General features: G+C 37.0%; 1 protein-coding gene across 9 annotated transcripts in view; it reads right to left on the bottom strand.

The window, feature by feature from the left end:
• MAP4K5 (mitogen-activated protein kinase kinase kinase kinase 5) overlaps positions 1-21,155 on the bottom strand; it is a 105,006-nt gene that overhangs the window by 60,553 nt on the left and 23,298 nt on the right. For all 9 annotated transcript variants that reach the window (XR_002832027.1, XM_006100239.3, XM_023763840.1 and 6 more), the window contains 3 exons: positions 13,451-13,541; positions 12,890-12,954; positions 9,092-9,147 (listed from right to left, as the gene is read on the bottom strand). Coding sequence is in view for 8 of the 9 variants with exons in the window: in XM_006100239.3 (XP_006100301.1) it covers positions 9,092-9,147; positions 12,890-12,954; positions 13,451-13,541 (212 nt within the window). In the remaining variant the exon portion in view is untranslated. The remainder of the gene's footprint in view (positions 1-9,091; positions 9,148-12,889; positions 12,955-13,450; positions 13,542-21,155) is intronic.

Below are 21,155 nucleotides of genomic sequence, written 5' to 3'. Positions count from 1 at the left end.
CTGACCAGGGTCTGGGCTGGGGAGGAGCCTGCAATCAGGATTCCCTTGACCGGAATCGAACCTGGGAACCTTTGGTCCACAGGCTGACGCTCTATCCACTGAGCCAAACCAGCTAGGGCTCAAGGTCAATCTTGTTTCATCCTGACCCTCACATACCACACACTCCCCCTCCACCACCATATTATTCTGAAGTCTCAGATTTCATATTTCATCAACTAAGACAGTGTCTTTAAAAAAACATACATAACCACAATTGTATTATTACACCCTCATAATGAACAATTATTTAATACTATCAAATATCCAGTATTCACAATTTAAAGTGGGATTCAAACAAGGTTTGTACACTACAATTTGTTGAAATGACTCCTACTTCTCTTTTAATCTATAGAATCCTGTGCCTTATCTTATTACTGTTACCTTGTAAGTTTTTGTTAAAGAAAGTGCTGTTTATCATGTGCAGTCTCTCAGGATTTGGATTTTGCTAATTACATCCTAATGATGCTGTTTTACATGTTTCTCTGACCCCTGTATTACTACTAAATGAGCACTTATATCTAGGGTCTTGATGAGACCCAAGATTGAATTATTTTGGTAAAATTACTTCATGGGTGGTGCTATATTAGTCAGAGTTTAGTCAGGAGACTAAAAAAAAAGTAAGTAATTTGAACTATAGAACTAAAAAGGAACAATGAGAGCCAACAAATATTACAGCAGCAGCAACTGCAGGAAGCTGCTACCAAAACTCTAGGACCTGGGGGAGCAGGGTAGAGAAGAGGCTGGAATTATTAATACTTAGAAGCCTGGACAAAGAGTCCTGTAGAACTGAAATTGAGATATCTGAGAAGGTGCTAATGTCCACTAGAAATTACACAATGTCTGGCTGTCTTTTAGTGATATTAACAGCCACTGATACTGATCTGATTTCTGTCATAATAGATCATTTCTGAATTTTCTAGAATTTATGTAAAAGAAATCATTCAGCATATTCTTTTTTGTCTGGCTCTTTCATAATAATTAATATGACATTCCTTGTAATGTATACATCAATACTTCATTCTTCTTTATTACTGAGTAGTAGTCCGTTATACAGATATACCAAAATTTGTTTATCCATTTACCTACTGACAGACATTTGGGATGTTTCCAGGTTTTGGCTATCTATAATAATATAAGCGTAATATGCTAATTAGACTGGACAATCTTCCAAATGAGGGAGGCCCGGGTCCCGGGTGCCAGAGGGAAGCCAGTGCCGGCAGCCGGGGGAAGGAAGGCCTACTTTTGCATGAATTTTGTGCATCAGGCCTATAGTTATAAATAAATCTGCTGTGAAGATTCATGTACAGTTGTTGCATGATTTTTTCCCTCATGGGTAAATACCTAGCAGTGTTAACAAACTGGATCATACAGTGGTACAAGTTAAACTTCTGGTGAATGCCAAACTGTCTTTCAAAGCAGCTGTACAATTCAACATTGAAACCAGAAGTGCATGAGAGTTCCCGTTAATCCACATCCTCACCAACCTTCCTAAGTCAGTTTTTTTATTTTTTATTTTAGCCATTCTAATTGGTGTGTAGTGGTATTTCACTGTGGCTTTAATGCACACTTTTTAATAACTAATGATATTGAGCATCTTTTCCATCCATATATCTTCTTTGGTGAAGTGTCTGGTTAAGTCTTTTGTCCATTTGCCTACTGGGTTGTTGTTTTCTTATTGAGTTTTGAGAGTTCTCTATATACTGTGGATATAAGTCCCTGGTCAGGTATATTATTTGCAAATTTCTACTTTTAGTATTGTCCTTTTATTCTCTTAACAGTGCCTCTTGAAGAAGAGAGTTTTAGTTTTGACAAAGTATAATTTAGCAAGTTTTTATTTTATGGATCATGCTTTTCCTGTTATATCTGAAAAGGCTTTGCTTAACTCAACACTGCAAAATTTTCTCCTCTGTCGTGGTATTTGAGTCAACACATCTGTCTCAGCCTGCATTTGTGTTTATTCAATTTACAGGATTTTAAGGATATGTATAAGCATATTTGTTTAACCTTTATTTCTAAATGTCAACTACAAAGATAAAAGTTCAACAGTATTCAGGTAAATACTTTCTTACTTTTCTTAAATCCAATCTTATTCATTACAAATAGGTACAAGCATCTGCCTGTCTTATTATATCTTCTACTTTGTGCCTGAGCATTTATTTATTAAAGTACAAATTAATTCATTATAAAAATATTTTTTCCTTTCACTTCTAGAATTTCTAGTGTATAGAAATCCAACTGATTTTGTATATTGATCTTGAATCCTACAACCTTTCTAGCTATACTTATTAGCTCTAGTAGCTACTTTGTAGATTCAATTCCATTTTCTACATAGATAATTTTATAGTGAATAAAAACAGTTTTACTTCTTACTTTCTAATATGGATGCCTTTAACTTCATTGTTTTTTCTTTTTGCAATGGCCAAAATCTCTAGCACAATGTTGAAAAGAAGTTGTGAAAACAGACACATTGCCTGGATTGACCTTGGTGTAAAAGCATCTAATCTTTACCATTCAGAATGACACAGTTGTAGGTTTTTCATAGCTGCTCTTTATCAAGTTAAACAAGTTCCATTCTATTCCCAGTATACTGAGAACTTTTATCACAAATGAATGTTTTATTTTGCTAAATGCTTTTTCTGTGTCTAGACAATCATGTGGTTTTTCTTTTTGCTTGCTAATATGGACAATTACTTGAAATGATTTTTGAATGTTAAAACAACATTGCATTCTAGGATACTGCCCTCCACCCCGCCTTATTCATGATGTATTATCCTTTTTATATACATGAATTGCCTTTGTTAACATTTTATTTTCCTTTTTAATTTCTGCATCTATGTTTATGAAGGACTAGAGGCCCAGCGCACGAAATTGTGCGGGTAGGGTCTAGGGCAGCCGTGGGCAAACTACGGCCCGCTTGAAATGAATAAAACTAAAAAAAAAAAAAAAAAAAGACCGTACCCTTTTATGTAATGATGTTTACTTTGAATTTATATTAGTTCACACAAACACTCCATCCATGCTTTTGTTCCAGCCCTCTGGTCCAGTTTAAGAACCCATTGTGGCCCTCGAGTCAAAAAGTTTGCCCACCCCTGGGCTAGGCCTAGCCCTAGCCTGTAATCAGGGCCATCTTCTGCCCATTTGCCAGTCCCCAGGCCGAACGCCCCATCGGCCGCTGGGGCGGGTAGGTTACAGGCGCGCCCTGCAGCTTCTGTCAGTGCCGCAAACCCCAGTAGCAATGGCAGCGGCGGTAGCCAGCGGCAGCACCCATGTGAACGGCCCTGAGCAGGCAGGACGTTCCATCAGTGGCTGGCCTGGCGCACGCACATGGAGGTGAAGTTACCAGTGCCCGCTTTCCCGCCGGCCTGAGCCCCCGAGCAGCTGGGGATGAGCTGGGGATCTCAGCGGCCTGACAGCCAGCCAGGTCCTCCTGCCACCCACCCCAGTTCCCCGGTTCCCCATTGCTGATCCATCGGAGCCTGTGGGCCAGGGGGAGGGACCAAGAGGTCAGCTGTTCTGCCAGCTCGCCAGTCCCTTCCCACCCTGCTGCCACCCACCTGCTTCCCTGTGGTTCCCTGTTCGCCTGCGGGGGGGGGGGGGGGGGGGGGAAAAGGGGGAAAAAGGGGGGAAGGGAGGGAACCAAAAGGGGGCCAAGGCACCTCATGGCGACTGGTCGAGCAGTCATTACGCTTATAGTCCCTGGCCTTTTATTACATAGGATATTAGTCTGCAGTTTTGTTCTCTTGTAATGTCTAACTTTGGCTTCAAATCAATGCTGGCCCATAAAATGATTAGGGAGGTATTCTCTACTCTTCAGTTTTCTAGAAGATTTCATATAGAATTGGCAGTATTTCTTCCTTAAATGTTTGATAGAATTTATCCATGACATCATCTAACTTGGAGATTTATTTGTGGGAATAGATATAAACTATTCAGATGATTTCTAACTGACTGAGCTTTGGTAGTTTGTTAGGAAATTTTCTATTTTATCTAAGTTGTAGGCTTTATTGGCATACAGCTGTTCTTAATATTCCTTGGGTATTGATTATCCTATTATTCTCTTAATATTTGTAAATTCTAATATTAGTAATTTGTGTCTTCCCTTTTTATTTTTCTTAATCACTGTGGCTAGAGGTTTATCAGTTTTATTAATCTCAAAGAATCATATTTCTGTTTCAATGCTTTGCTCATGTTTCCTGCTTCCTATTTAAATGATTTGCACTCTAATCTTCATTATTTTCTTTCTCTGCTTACTTTGGGTTTAATTTGCTCATCTTTTTCCAGTTTCTTAAGATGGAAATTGAGGATGTTGTTTTCAGATTTTTCCTTCTTTCTAAAAGAGCTTAAAACACCTTTTTAGTGTTATAAACATTCCTCTAAGTACTGCCTTAGCAGCATCCCAAATTTTGATGAGTTGTGCTTTCATTTCATTGGTTTTAAAATACTTTTTAGTTTCTCTTTTGATTTCTTCTTTGACTCTTATGTTATTTATTAGTGCTTTATTTAGTTTGATTTCTAATTTAATTGCATGTGGTCAGAGAAAATACTTTGTATTACTTAAATCCTTTTAAATGTATTGAGACATATTTTATGACCCAGAATATAGTCTATTTTGGTAAATGCTCTATGGACACTTAGAAAAGCACATGTATCCCACTGTTGTTGGACTAAAATGTCAGTAAGGTCAAGTTGGTTGATTGTGTTCTTCAAATTTTCTATATATTTACTGATTTTCTGCCTTTGTTCTACAAAATTATTTTGAGAGGGGTACCGGACTGTGCATTAATCTATTTTTCCTTGCAGTGCTATGGTTTTTGCTTATTTATTTTGAAGCTGTGTTTTACTAGGAACATAAATATTTAGGATTGTTATGCTTTTTGATAAAATTACCTTCTTTAGTAATAGTTTTTGCTCTGAAGTCTATCTACTTTCTCTGAAATTAATATGGCCACTCAGCATTGTTTTGAATAGTCAGTATGGTATATCTATTTATTTTCTTTTAACTTTCGATCTATTTGTCATTATAAAAGTATTTTCTTGTAGGCAGCATCTAGTTATGTTTTGCTTTATTCCATTCTGACAACTTCTGTCTTTTTTTCTTTTGCAAATTAACCGCCAACAAAGATGGCGGCTAATTTGCATGTTGCAGGCAGGGTGGGACAGCGCGCGCCGCCAGCACGCCGCCATCCAGCAGGTCACGGGCGGCAAGGCAGGCAGACCCAGAAGCCCCAGAAGCCGCCTGATATGGCAGTAACGCTATCAGTAAGCACCCTGCAAGTCAGTGGCATAAATGCACCAATTAAAAGACAGATTATGAGGGTGAATCAAAAACAAAACCCACTTTAAAAATAAAGACACATATAGATGAAAAGTAAATGAATTAAGCTGAAGCCTGTTTTGCTCAGTGGATAGAGCATTAGCCCGTGGACTGAAGGGTCCCAGGTTCGATTCCAGTCAAGGGCATGTACCTCAGTTGCTGGCTTGATCCCCAGTCCCTATCAAAGCATGTGCAGGAGGCAACCAATCAATGTGTCTCTCCCTTTCCCTTCACTCTCTCTAAAATTCAATGGAAAAATATCCTTGGGTGAAGATTAACAAAAACAAAGTAAATGGATTAAGTAACATTAAAGAGATTATAAGAAAAATATATTCTAAATTTTGTTAGTTGTATAATGGTTATGTTTAAATTATTAACACCTAAGAAATTGGGTGAAGGGTACATATAATATGCTGTAGTATTTTATAGTTTTTTTTTTTTACATGTATGAGATTTCATATTAAAATATTAAAAAATTAAAAATTAATAAAATATTAATTGAAATGTATCTGCATTACATGAAAAATCTCCTAATTGCTTCTAGCATAATTTATTAAATTGTGCTAAAATTTACAAGGGTTAAATTAAAAAATATCTTAATTCTAAATGATATAATAGAAAATATATAATAGTGCAGTTATAAGCACTTATCTGAAAATAAAAATTTAAAGAAGTGAATTTAAAGAGGGGATTAGCCAGAGAAAATATATGCACAACCCATGGACACAGACAACAGTATGGTGATGGCCAGAGAGAAGTGGGGGGCAAGAGCTGGGTAGAGGGGGCAAAAGTGGGGAAATAGGGACATCCTATATAATAATAATAAAAGGCTAATGTGCACATTGACTGAACAGCAGAATGACCGGTTGCTATGATGCGCACTGGCCACCAGGGGGCAGACGCTCAATGCAGGAGCTGCCCTCTGGTGGTCAGTGCACTTCCATATGGGGAGTGCCACTCAGACAGAAGCTGGCTCATGGCTGGCCAGCGCAGTGGTGGTGGCAGGAGCCTCTCCGTGGTGGCACTAAGAATGTCCAACTAACGGTTTATACCTGATCCCTTGGGGGCCTAAGCCGTTAGTGGGACATCCCCTGAGGGCTCCCTGGCTGCCAGAAGGATGTCTGACTGCAAGCTTAGGTCTGATCCCCTGGGGAGTGGGCCTAAGTCGACAGGTGGACATCCCCCAAGGGGTCCTGGACTGTGAATGGGCGCAGGCCGGGCTGAGGGACCCCCCCCCCCAGTGCACAAATTTTTGTGCACCGGGCCTCTAGTATTTAATAAAACTGTATATACAGGGTGTCCCCCAAAAATGTATACACATTTTAACAGCTGATGGCTCAATTTTGAAAATAAAATGTATTTTAATAAAAACTGCCTTTGTAATTATTCAAAGTGTGTGTATACATTTTTTGGACACCTATATTTAAGGTGTACATGATAACTTGATTACTTGAGTCAAAGTAGTTAACATATCATCTCCTCACATAGTTGCTATGTTTGTGAAGAGAGCACCCGAAATCTATTCTTAGCGTATTTTCAGTATAGCAGTATTAACCTTAGTCATCACGCTATACATTAGTAATTAATCAATCTATATGATTGCAACTTTATACTCTTTGATCAACATCTCCCCATTTTTCTTCCCCAACTTTGCCCAGACCCTGGTAACCACCATTCTACTTTCTGTATCTGTAAGTTCAACTAGGTTCTACAGATAAGTAAGATCATGTAGTATTATTTGTCTTTCTGTTCCTGGCTTATTTCACTTAGCAAAATGTTCTCCAAATTCATTCGTGTTGTCACAAATGACAGGATTCCCTCTTTTTATGATTGAACTAGAGGCCCAGTGCATGAAAATTCATGCACTGGAGGGGGGTGTCCCTCGGCCCGGCCTGCCCCCTCTCATAGTCCAGGAGCCCTCAGGGGCGGGAGGTGACCCGGTGATCAGGGGAAGGCGATGCCCGATCACACCTCTGCTGCTGCCACTGCCAGCAGCGCAAGCCTCGGCCGGCCCTGGTTACCTGAGCCTTGGGTGGCCCTGGGCGGCTGGGGGGCTGAGGGGACTGGGGGATTCTGGAGGCAGGCACTCGGAGTAGCCGGGCCTGCCTGGAGGCAAGCTCGTCCTTGCCATGTGCCTGCCACCCCAGCAGGGCTGAGGGGACTGGGAACCGCCATCTTGTGGCTGTGGGCACCACCATCTTTGAGGGCATGGCAGTCAATTAGCATATTCCCTCCTTATTGGCTGTGGGCACTGCCATCTTTGAAGGCAGGGCAGTCAATTAGCATCTTTGAGGGTGGGGCATTCAATTAGCATATTCCCTCCTTATTGGCTGTGGGTGCCACCATCTTTGAGGGCAGGGCAGTCAATTACCATCTTTGAGGGTGGGGCAGTCAATTAGCATATTCCCTCCTTATTGGCTGTGGGTGCTGCCATCTTTGAGGGCGGGGCAGTCAATTAGCATAGTCCCTCTTTATTAGATAGGATAATATTGTGTGTGTGTGTGTGTGTGTGTGTGTGTGTGTGTCACACCTTCTTTAACCATTCAGACAGAGGTGAAAATTTGTAAAAATAATAAAATTTTAAAATTGGAACTAATCTTGGAGGCCATTTCTTCCAAAGAGTCATTTTATCCTTTAGGAACTAGAACTATAGAAGAAATTATGGTCATAAACCAGAGCAAGAATGCAAATGCAAGTTACTGTTTCCATTCTGTACTCTGTCCATTACTATACAAGCAATGACCTTTGCAAATTAAAATATAAAAAATTTATTCTGTCAATAATTCTTTGCTATGAGTATATGATTAGCTTTGTATTGTATTTGGATACAAAGAGATTTCTATGTTATGTGAAATGTTAAGAAATATATATATATATATATATATATATATATATAATTTCCTTTCATATATCTAACAGTAAGATTTAACATGGTATGTCTTTTAAAGCATGTGGAAACCAAATCTTTTTAAAATGACTAGAGCTTTCTCTGAAATCAGGTCAATCTCCTCTATATGGAAGAACACACAGAACCATTTATTACATTCTGAACAAACTATACAATCTAGGAAATGTAAGGATAGAAGCATCAATTAATAATGATCAGTTGTAAATTAACAAAATAAAAAACACAAGCACTACAACTTAATAACCCTCTTCCTTTTTTAAATGCTTTAAAGTATATGAACAAAACTGTGAATTGCTAATTTTCTCAATGAGTAGTCTTTCAGGACACTGAAAAGATAGATATATTGGGATAAATGCTGCATACTGTATACTATGGAAGATTCACAACCTACTTTAACATATTAAAAGCACTCACAGATTTGAAATAAAGAAACGTCTGCATAATACGATATTTCTCAAGCTTTTAGAAAAAAGATTCTGCTCAAATAAACTCACAAAAATTCTTTACAAAAAATAAAAATAGATTTAGCTATCAATGATTCTTATTAATATCACACAGAACTAGGATTTCCAGATACCATTCTGGGTAATTGTTATGCTAATTTATTTTCTTTTGGGGAAAAAATGGCAAAGACCACTGTGTATATCAGCATCAGCTTAAAAGAATTCCTATCAATCATTCATGAAAGAAATAACTAGGCTTACAGAATTACAATATGAGAAGTTAACAGAAAAAGATTGGTTTTCAAACTTTTTTGTGCACATCACCATTTTATAGTTTTCAATTGTAAAAGGAGAACTGCCTTTTAGCTACATAAGTAAATGTAGTACCTGTAAAGTTTCTCTGCATACATAGGCTATTTGCAATTCTGATAATGGTCCAGTAACTAGAAAGAAAAAAAAAAAGACCACATTGTAATACATTTGAATACATCAGATTAAAAATAGTCTACTATTGCCCTAACCAGTTTGGCTCAGTGGATAGAGCGTCAGCCTATGGACTCAAGGGTCCCAGGTTCGATTCCAGTCAAGGGCATGTACCTTGGTTGCGGGCACATCCCCAGTGGGGGGTGTGCAGGAGGCAGCTGATCGATGTTTTTGGCTCTCTATCCCTCTCCCTTCCTCTCTGTAAAAAATCAATAAAATATATATATAAAAAAATAGTCTACTATTAATTTTTTATTTTTATTTATTTATTTTTTAAATATATTTTATTGATTTTTTACAGAGAGGAAAGGAGAGAGATAGAGAGCTAGAAACATCAATGAGAGAGAAACATCGATCAGCTGCCTCCTGCACACGCCCGCAACCCAGGTACATGCCCTTGACCGGAATCGAACCTGGGACCTTTCAGTCCGTAGGCCGACGCTCTATCCACTGAGCCAAACCGGTTTTGGCTACTATTAATTTTTTAATTGATTTCAGAGAAAGGAAGGGTGAGAGAGAGATAGAAACATTAATGATGAGAGCATATCATTAATCGGCTGCCTCCTGCATGCCCTTACTGTGGATCAAGCTGGCAACCCAGGCATGTGCCCTGACCAGGAATTGAAGCCAACCTTTCAGTGCACAGGACAATACCCAACCAACTGAGCCACAAAGGCCATGGTAAGATATTATTTCTTTAGTATAATTCTTTACTACAGCTGTCAAAATAGAGAGGCTTGATCCAGGACCTTATCTAAGAGTTTAAAAAAGCAGGCAGATCACTTCTGGCAACCAGATCTCTCCCTATTATGAAATACAAAATCCTTCTGCATGTACCCAATATTTGAAATCTAGAGTGGTGTGTGCTGACAGTGAAACCAAATGAGGTACTTCCTTTTAATCTTAAGAGAAATATTTTACTGCACATTTTAATCACTGATTCTCTACACCTACTCTGAAACATAAACTTTTGATTCTTAGTAACCTGGGAAATCATAGTAAAAGAAAAGCCACTTTATTAACAGTTTATTATAAGTGTAGAGCAGTGATTCCCAAAGTGGGCGCTACCGTCCCCTGGTAGGCGCTGCAGAGATCCAGGGGGGCGGTGATGGCCACAGGTGCATTTGGGGGCGATGAGTAACTGCTATTAAAATTTTAAAAAAATTAATTTCCAGGGGCTGAGTAATATTTTTTCTGGAAAGGGGGTGGTAGGCCAAATAAGTTTGGGAACCACTGGTGTAGAGGCTCTTGATTACTATGTTAATATACTATTTACAGAAATGAATACTACTTAAGATTCGATTCAATTCAACAAATACCAGATTTTAATAATGGAAAGTAGAAACTTCATGAAGATAAAATTAATGTCTCAAAACAATTCTTTAATTGAACACAAGAAGTAATGAAAAAATGCCAACTATATAGTTTTATTTATCCATATTCTTGGGTTCTCATTCTGTAATAGTGCAATGAATAAAAATTATAATTACTGTATAAAAACTCTATATGAAAGATAATAATTCTTCATAAAATCGTAGAAAATACTTTTTTAGTTTTTGTTTTTATTGATTTTTAGAGAGTGAGAGGAAGGGAAAACGGAAAAGGAGAGGGAGAGAGGGAAAGAGAGAGGGAGAGGGAGAGGGAGAGGGAGAGGGAGAGGGAGAGAGAGAGAGAGAGAGAGAGAGAGAGAGAGAAGAGAGGGAGATGGGGAGAGAGAGAGGAAGACATCAATCTATTGTTCCACTTATAAAATGCATTCATTGGTTGATTCTTATATGTGCCCTGACTGGGGATCAAACCCACAACCTTGGCGTATCAGGATGACACTCTAAGCAACTGAGCTACCCAGTCATGGCCACAGAAAATACTTTTAAATCAAGTGGCATAAGCTATTTTCTATCAATAATTCTTTAAAATCAACAACAGGGTAAAATAAAAGAGAATAGTCATTCTAGTATGATATAATACATAAGAAAATAAAAGACTACTAAATAAGAAAATAAACCTTATTTTTCTCTTTTAAAACATGAGATTAGTTTTTGCTTTAAACACTTAATTATTTTGTATATTTGCAACTATGTGGTATTAAATATTATTTTAAATAAAAAGAGTCAATCCCCACTCAGGGCATGTATAGAAGGCAACCTATCGATGTTACCTCTCTTTCTCTCTCTCTTTCCCCTTTTCTCCCTCTCTAAAAAATAAAAAATAAAAAAAAAGAGGCAGTTGCCAGAGTTTAGACATCACAACCTTTTTTTGTCATGGCTTATTTGTTGTGATAAAATTAGATTATTATATTTATTAATGTATAATTAAATAAGACATCAATACATTTATATTATAATTCAAATTTTTACTTATGAGTCCCACTTCTCCTCCCTAGAGGTAATGACTTATCAATTAGATATGTTTCCTTTTATTTTGGTGTGCATTGACATTCGTACGTATACTTTTAAAAAGTCTAAGTATGATTGATTATGTTATACAAATTTTTTCATGATTCATTTTTTCCATTTAAAAAAATGTCCTTGCCCAGGCCGGTTTGGCACAGTGGAGAGAGCATCGGCCTGTGGACTCAAGGGTCCCAGGTTCGATTTCGGTCAAGGGCATGTACCTTGGCTGCGGGCACATACCCAGTAGGGAGTGTGCAGGAGGCAGCTGATCGATGTTTCTCTGTCATCGATGTTTCTAACTCTCTATCCCTCTCCCTTCCTCTCTGTAAAAAATCAATAAAATATATTTTAAAAAATGTCCTTGGGGCAATATACCCCAGACAATATAAATGGAACTACTGCATCTTTTTAACTGCTTCATAGTATTCCATATTATAGATGCAGTATATATTTAACCACTGCTCTATTGACTGACAATTAAAAATTTGACCTCTACAATCTACATATATTATTTCAATGGCTATAGCACTTGTTTTTAGAAGTACTACGGTTTCATTTGTAAACTGCATCTGTAAATTGCATGAAATTTGATAAGGCTTTCAATATAAAGATTTCAGCATAGAAACATTAAAAAGGACTCCTTAAATATTTAAAAATACATAATAAATTATACAACACATGGTTGCAATAGTTTTACTATTCTATATCCAGTTAAATAAAGTTATTTTATAAAGATCTATGCTTAGTCTCATAAACTCTAGAAATTCAGGAAATTGTCAACAACAAAACAAACTGGAAGCTAAACTGTAGAGACAAAAGAAAAACTATTTCTATATAATATTATGAGACAAAATCAAATTCAACTGAAAAAAACTGCCTAAATTAACAGAATGCTAAACAAAAATATTATAGCAACAACTAAATTGCTTTCCTAGATAGCAGGTTAAAATATTAAGACAGATACATAATTTATTTTATGAGAGAATTACCCTTTGCATTTTAATTCTTACTTACAAGGAAGTTTAGGCAGTTTTATTGGTAGAAAAAATACTTTCCTAAAAGACTACATCTAAAAAGTAAAATTTGGATTGTTCAAGTACATTTGACTTTCTCAGTTCGGGCTCCAGCAAATTTAACTGAATAAACAAAAAATTAAATTTAAATTTCTTTTATGCAATACTCCAAAAACAGAACAGATGAGTGTAAAACAGTAAATCTACCTGTTAATATCCCTGGTTAACTAGACATGTCAAATAACAACCATTAAAATCAGAGTCAGTCTCAAAATATAAAAACAAATTAATAGTACCATGGTAAATATCTTGAAGTGATCCGCCACCACAGTATTCCATACAAATCCACAGTTTTTCCCGACTAATATGAAAGAGAAAGAAAAGTATATTAGCTAGTAATTCTCAACCACTCACAACTGTGAACGCTCAGCACACCAAGATTTAGGATGAATTATTACAACAGAAAATTGCCCTGGCAGTCTCTCTCTTTTATTTTTATTTTTCCTTTTTACTGAATTAATTGGGGTATGGCAATCTCTCTTCAAGCTACAGAAAACATACTGACTTCAGCATTGTTCCCATCTTACATAGTTTGGAATATGACAACTTTTATAAGCTAAAACACTTACTTGTAATCATTCATAATATTTCATTAAGGTGGCCAGATAAGGCATAATTGCATAAATGGAGGTGTTACTATTAATATAGAGGGAAACAATAAGAGAACCTGAGAAATTTTAGAACTTTAGACAATATAATTTTTAAAATTTGTATGTATAACAGCACTGACATAAAAGGGAGGGAGAGTGGTAGCAAAGAAATACAAAGAGAGATTAGAAGCTTTTTTTTTTTTTTACCTGAGATAGCTCCCAAAGTAGGCAACAATGTTGCAATGTTTACATTCTTTAACCATAAATATTTCTTGCTGAATCAAAGAAAAATCATCTCCTGAAAAACAAAATAATAGCTTGGTCATCATGTTAGATTTTGAGTCTCTATATATGGGAAGGATGGAAAACTTTACAATAAATATTAGAGATGAGGAATTCTTACTACTTCAAAGGGAATATAAACTGGTACATTCTTTCTATAAAACCAGAAGCCATAATAATGTACAAAATCTTTGAACTCATAATTTTGCTTCAAAAATTTTTTTCTTGAGATATGCAGATAAATGTTCTCTACAGTGTGACTTAACAATTAGAGAATGATTAAATAACTTATGGTATAGTTATAGATATAATATAGTTAAAAACAGGTTTTGATATGAAAATATGTTCATGTTATATTAAGTGTAGGGATAGTTTATATAATTATGTAAGTACATACGTATATAGAAAAAACGTTTTAAAAACATACACCACATATATGTCTGGGTAGTAAAATTAAAAGTAACTTTGCTTTCTTCTTTTGATTTGCATTTTCCAATCTATCTATCACAAACCTATATGAGTTAACAAGAAAAAGTTATATTAACATGAAATATTATTTATGGGAACTTATAGTTGTTAGATACATTCTGGCACTCCATTATGAACCATTTGGGGCTCTTGCCCCTCCAGGCGATTTTCTTCTCTCTCTAAAATCAATAAAAACACATTAAAATAAAAAAAATATATTTCGTCTTAAATATTCTGCAGTTTCACCACTACATTTGCACATGGGCATTTCTTATTTATTCTGGTTGAAATTCTTAAATATTTGGTGTTTTCTCTGAGTTCTGAAAAATTTTCAATAGAAATGCTCCAAATGCCTTTGTCAAATTGTATCCTTAATTAGACCTAAGTTAGATCTTTTCACTCTATCTTGCACTTATTTTATATTCTTCCATATTTTTGCTTCTTTGAGCTATGTTTTGCATAGTTTCTTCATTCAATCTATATCTAACTTTGTTACATCTATTGAATTTTAAATATATAATTATTTTTCATTTTCAGAACATCAATTTGGTTATTTTTCAAATCTGCTTGTCTTTCTTTTAGCAATTTATTACTTTTTACTCATAGTTTCAAACCACTCTTTTATTTTTCTAATCATATCGTATGTAATTCCAAAATCTGATGTCTTAATAGTTCTGTTCTGCTTGTTGTTTCTGCTAGCTCTTGCTCAAAGCACCTTAATTCCTGTGTCTTCTGTGATTTTTGACTCTTGAGCTAATATTTCTTGGAGCTTTATGTGTGGGAATTCTTTCAAGCTTGAGTTAAAGTGAGAGACTATCTTACCTTCTGCTATGTGACTGGGTGTGCCACCCAAGGACACATTTGCAACTATTATTCCAAGAGTTTTTGTTTGTTTTTGCTAATCCCCACCAGAGGATATTTTTCCCATTGATTTTTGGAGAGAGTGGAAGGGAGGGAGGGAGGGAGGAAGAGGAAAAGGGGGAAAGGGTAAAGGAGAGAGAGAGAGAGAGAGAGAGACAAATAGACTGGCTGCCTCTTGAACACACCCCAGCCCTGGACACCCTTGGGTGCACAGGCCGATGCGCAACACTGGCCAGGGCAAAAAAACCCGAGGTTTTTAAAGCAACACACACAGTGCGATTCCAATTCAAGACAAGCAATATTTATTGTTGTTGTTTGCAGATGACGAAGTACAATTATAGAAAACCCTAAAGACTCCTCCAAAAAGCATTAGAACTAATAAATAAATTTGGTAAAGTAGCAGGATGTAAAATTAATAAAGAAATTGATTGCATTCTGAGCTACAGAAATGGTTAATGATTTTTAGAAATAATCATTTGTCTGTGTATAAAAAGAATACATTTTTATATACCAGTAACGAACAATCAGAAAAAATTAAGAAAACAATTCCATCAAAATTAAAAATTGCCTAGGAATAAATTTAACTAAGGAAATAAAAGACCTGTACTCAGAAAACTCTCAGACACTGAAGAAAAAAATCAAAGACAATACAAACAAATGGAAGGATATACCCTAAACAGCCAAAGCAATACTGAAAAAGAATAATTTTTCAATTGAGCAAAATGAATGAAGAATGCAAATAAATAGGACAGTCAATTCTAACAAAACAATTTCTTTGGGATGCCAATCTTAGACTCTGAAAATTCAACTAAACAGAAAAATCCTATCCATTTTAAATTCACTAATTTAGAACCTGGCATTGTAGTTCACCTTTTTTATTAGTAACAGAAAATATTTACATTTCAACTTTATCTTGTGTTCAAAAACAAACTGGAATCTAACTGAAAAAGAGTACCCTAGAATTAAGTGATTTTTACCTATTTAAATAGCAGGAAATATCTAACCGTATTAGTTTTCTATAACTATTATGTAAAAGAACATATTTGGGGGCTTTTGTGACCTCAAATTAACATTTTCCACCAATTCAGGCTTGAGCTTTCCAAATACTGAAGATAGTATACTAATGTTTTACTCTACAGATTATTTTTAAAAATCGAAATTATTAGATTTGAAAATAAGAGCAAATAGTGAACAGCAAGAACGTAACACTTAACTAGGATAGCTGACATTTGTCCCATTTGGCCAAAGCCCCTACTTTGGAATTTCTTTGAAGAACATTAACAAGGCAAACTAACAGCTGTTTAAATCCTTATAGACATTGACTTTTTAAAAATTTGTTCTTCTTTCTGTGCTTATCCAGGAAACAAGACAAAAGTGAGAAACGTTTTAAACATCTATTAAAAGATACTTAAAGATTCTTACTTATTTTTTAAAAACTGTTATTTTATTTAAACATACTGAACTATTTCATGATTACTTCAATTTAGCATTTAAAAAAACAAGCAAGGAAAAGTATACTGTATTAATGACTCTGGGTGGTAATTTTATTAAATCCCATCCCTGTAAGTAAGACTTACAGTTTTCAACAAACTATAATTTGCATAACTTTAAAATATTATCATATAGTTTCACCATAAAAGAAGGATAATTAGAAGAGAGGAGAGAGGGGAAGGGAAAGTAGGATTCTGATGATTAACTGTCCTAAGAATCTTGCTCCTGTTCTGGCTATTGGCTGCTATTAACTACAAACTTGTTTGAGCAACTGAACATCTGTAAATTGAGTTAGAGGTCTAGCTGAAATTCAGACAAGGACAGGAAAACATGGTGATAAACATCATCATAATACCTGCCTCCTGTTCTGGGGTAGTTCTGATGCCTGAACAAAGAGATAGAAAATGCAACTAAAAATCAAAACAGTATCACTAATATACATTATTTACTTTCAATACTAATCACTGGTATGTCAAACTTTATCTGTAAGATGGTATCATATTTAATAAGCAGCTACTATTAAAATGTAATACAGAAATGGTTAAATCATTCTTAGAAATAATCATTTGGCCCTAACCGGTTTGGCTCAGTGGATAGAGAGTCGGCCTGCGGACTGAAGGGTCCCAGGTTCGATTCTGGTCAAGGGCATGTACCTTGGTTGCGGGCACATCCCAAGTAGGGGGCGTGCAGGAGGCAGCTGATCGATGTTTCTCATCGATGTTTCTAACTCTCTATTCCACTCCCTGCCTCTCTGTAAAAAATCACTAAAATATATTTTTAAAAAAATAATCATTTGTCTGTGTATAAAAAGAATAAGAAAAACATGAGGACCTAGGAAGGAATGCTGACTTATCTTTTTCAATTGATTTTGTGACTAATTAGAAAACCAACTCTCTGTGCCAATTTATTTTTATTGTTAACGCTAATGTTCACTTTAGAATTTTTATGAGTATTAGGAAAAGCCTCAAAGGCAAATTTTCAGTAAAATTTTAAATATAATATAAATGTAAATTGCCAGGGGTTAAGTCAGTAAATCAGTAATAAAATTCAAGGCTCTAAAATTACTATAAACTTTAATTATTTTTAACTGAAGTGAAAAGTATTATTGAGTTTATAGCTGCAATTTCATTTACTTAAAAAAAAGTTTTGTTTATAATGAATCAGACATAAGGCTTTTTGTAAGTCATACTGGCAAATAATTATCTTTTCATGTCTAAAAACAATTCTAAACCAGCTCATCTGTTAAATCAATATAAGGAAGCACTTTTGTAATGTACTGGCTTAAGTGCAATTTTTTAAAAAGCTGAATTCATTTCTGAAATACAGCTGTCTCCAGAATTATCTGACATATCTGAACTGAATGATGAAATAATTCTTTAGCATACCGTCAGATTTTTTATCTAAACATTCCCTTAGGTCTATTGTGAAATGTGAAAAACACCATCTACTCTGGCTTTACTGAAAATGCTAAAACACCATGCTGTAAAAATCTATGGTCATACAGAAAACATTTCTTTTAAAGGCAAGAGACAAAAGGAAAAAAACTCCACAATTAAAATGTAATACCCTAGCTGGTTTGGCTCAGTGGATAGAGCGTCAGCCTGTAGACTGAAGGGTCCCAGGTTTGATTCCGGTCAAGGGCACATGCCCAGGTTGCAGGCTCGATCCCCAGTGTGGCGTGTGCAGGAGGCAGCCAATCGATGATTATCTCTCATCATTGATATTTCTCTCTCCCTCTCCCTTCCTCTCTGAAATCAATAAAAATATATCAAAAAAAGTAATGAAACAACCCAAATAAATAAAATCACCATCACAAACAGAAGATCAATTCCTCAATTCTAAAGCACAGATGATGAAAATAAATGAAACTGTTTTCTAAAAAGAAAAGTATATATACTTAAACTCATTTAGAACCTGGCATTTTATTTCTCAGGTGACTAATTTTTAAAATTAAAATCACTACTAACCATGAATAAAAATCTAAAGGTATAATAAAGATTAAGGCTGTATTTTCTGCACATCAGAGCTTAGAGAAGATATGCAGGCAGCACTTGGTGCCACAAACAATCAGGCAGAAGCAACAAGTCACCTACCTGTAAGAAGAAAAATATCAGGCTGGCCTTACAATTTTCTCTAACAGTATTCAAGGGAGAAAATGTCTATAGGTTTTTTGGTTGTGGGAAAAGAATGTATAATACAATAATTATATAGATATTGATTTGTCATTCTTATACAAAGACAACAGAAAGACAATTATAATATTCATCTGTACAAAGAATATACTGTTCCAGGTGTTGAAATATGGCAGTGAAGACAGATCACTATTCTCATGGATCTTACACTGTAGGAGAGACTGACCTTAAACAAACAAATATATATAAATAAATAAGTATCAAGCAGTCACATGTCCTATGCAGAGAACTAAAATAACCAGCGCCTGGGTGTCTACTTTAAATTAGGTAGTCAGAAATGGGTCTCTCTGAGGACACAACATTTAAATTGAAATCTGAATGACCAAGAATCTCCTGAGCAAAGATCATGAAAAGTAGTACTTCAAGTAGAATAGAAGACCTAGTTTAATCTTGGACTGTTTTGTTTAATTTTAATCCTCACCCGAGGATGTTTTTATTGGTATTTTTAGAAAGATAGAAACATCCATGTAAGAGAAACATCCATCAGTTGCCTTGATTGGGGATGAAATCCGCAACCTTTTGGTGTATGGGACAACACTCCAATCAACTAGGCTGTTCCAATAAAAAGAAAGCAGAGGCAGAGTAAGGAAGTGGAAACGATACATGATGAGCTCAAAATAGTAGACATGGCAGCTCATATAGGGTTTTATAAGCAAGGTTCAAAGTCTGAATATTATTCTAAGTGGATTTGGAAACACCACAAATGTTTTAAAGCAGGAGAGCACAAAAATTTGTGTTTTAAAAAGACCACTCTGGTAGTTTTATGGAAACTAGATGGTGGTAGATGGGAAGTGTGGGAGAGGAAACAGGGAGGCCAAGAGAGTGGAGATGGTAATAATGAGAAGTAGTTGGATTCAGGGTATGTTTTGGAAGTGGAGTTGAAGGAACTTGCTGACAGACTGACCCTGGAGTGCAAACAAAAGAGAGAAATCAAGGCAATGGCTTGGCTAACTGCCTAGCAAAATGGGGAAGACTGATCTAGGAAAAGCAGGTTTGGGAAGATCAATTTGTGGATTCAAATTATATTATCCCTAACACTTACATGATCCATCCCATCAACAGCTAACCTATCATGTATGTGTGTGTGTGTGTGTGTGTGTGTATATATATACACACACACACACACACTCTAGAGGCCCGGTGCACGAAATTCGTGCACTCAGTGGGTGGGGAAGCGGCCCCTCAGCCCGGCCTGCACCCTCTCACAATCTGGGAGCCCTCAGGGGATGTCCGATCAGTCGGACATCCTTAACACTGCCGGAGAGGCGGGAGAGGCTCCTGCCACGGTCGCTGCGCTCGCCAGCTGTGAACCTGGCCTCGGGCTGAGCAGCACTCCCCTTGTGGGAGCGCACTGACCATCAGGGGGCAGCTCCTGCATTGAGTGTCTGCCCCCTGGTGGTCAGTGTGTGTAATAGCGACCAGTCGTTCTGCCTTTCAGTCAATTTGCATATTACCCTTTTATTATATAGGATACACACACACACACACACACACAAATTATATTATCCCTAACACTTACATGATCCATCCCATCAACAGCTAACCTATCTTATATATATATATATCTTCTATACTATTAATAAAAGCCTATGTGTTCATCACACCCTGACTCCATGATGCCCTCACACCACAACAAGCGATCACCAGGAAGCTGCGTGCGCAGTGGGCATGCGCGGGTGGGCGGGGCTGCGTGTACATGTGAGTGGACAAGGGCTTGACGCTGTGTGTGTGGCGCGGAGGTGGGCCCGTGGCTCCAGCATACCTCTTTGGGGCAATCCATCAAGGAACCCCTTATGGGTGGGTGGGGCCTACCTCTTTGGGGCAATCGATTTCGGGGCTCCCACACTGTGAGAGGGCACAGGCCAGGCTGGGGGAACCGCCCCCCCAGTGCACGAATTTCGTGCACCGGGCCTCTAGTATATAATAAAATCCTAATATGCAAATAGACCAAATGGCAGAATGACCCGTTGCTATGACACGCACTGGCCACCAGGGGACAGACACTCAACGCAGGAGCTTCCTCCTGGTGGTCAGTGTGCTCTCAGGCGGGCGGTAAGGAGTGATGGGTCCCGGACTGCAAGAGGGTGCAGGCCAGGCTGAGGGACCCCCCCGCCAGTGCATGAAATTTCATGCACCAGGCCTCTAGTCCAGGGGTCCTCAAACTTTTTAAACAGGGGGCCAGTTCACTGTCCCTCAGACCGTTGGAGGGCCAGACTATAGTTTAAAAAAAAACTATGAACAAATTCCTATGCACACTGCACATATCTTATTTTGAAGTAAAAAAACAAAACGGGCCGAAACCAGTTTGGCTCAGTGGATAGAGCGTCGGCCTGCGTACTGAAAGGTCCCAGGTTCGATTCCTGTTAAGGGCATGTACCTGGGTTGCGGGCACAACCCCAGTGGGAGATGTGCAGGAGGCAGCTGATCGATGTTTTTCTCTCATCGATGTTTCTAACTATCTCTCTCCCTTCCTCTCTGTAAAAAAATCAATAAAATATATTTTTTAAAAAAAACGGGAACAAATACAATATTTGTATTTGCATGTGGCCCACGGGCCGTAGTTTGAGGACCCCTGCTCTAGTCTATATATCTAAGAGCCTAAGTGACCTGTCGACTGG

The sequence above is a fragment of the Myotis lucifugus genome, unplaced genomic scaffold (assembly GCF_000147115.1).
Source record: "Myotis lucifugus unplaced genomic scaffold, Myoluc2.0 scaffold_304, whole genome shotgun sequence".
NCBI lineage: Eukaryota > Metazoa > Chordata > Mammalia > Chiroptera > Vespertilionidae > Myotis > Myotis lucifugus.
Note: the sequence above shows the minus strand (reverse complement) of the source record. Positions and strands in the feature narration are given on the sequence as shown.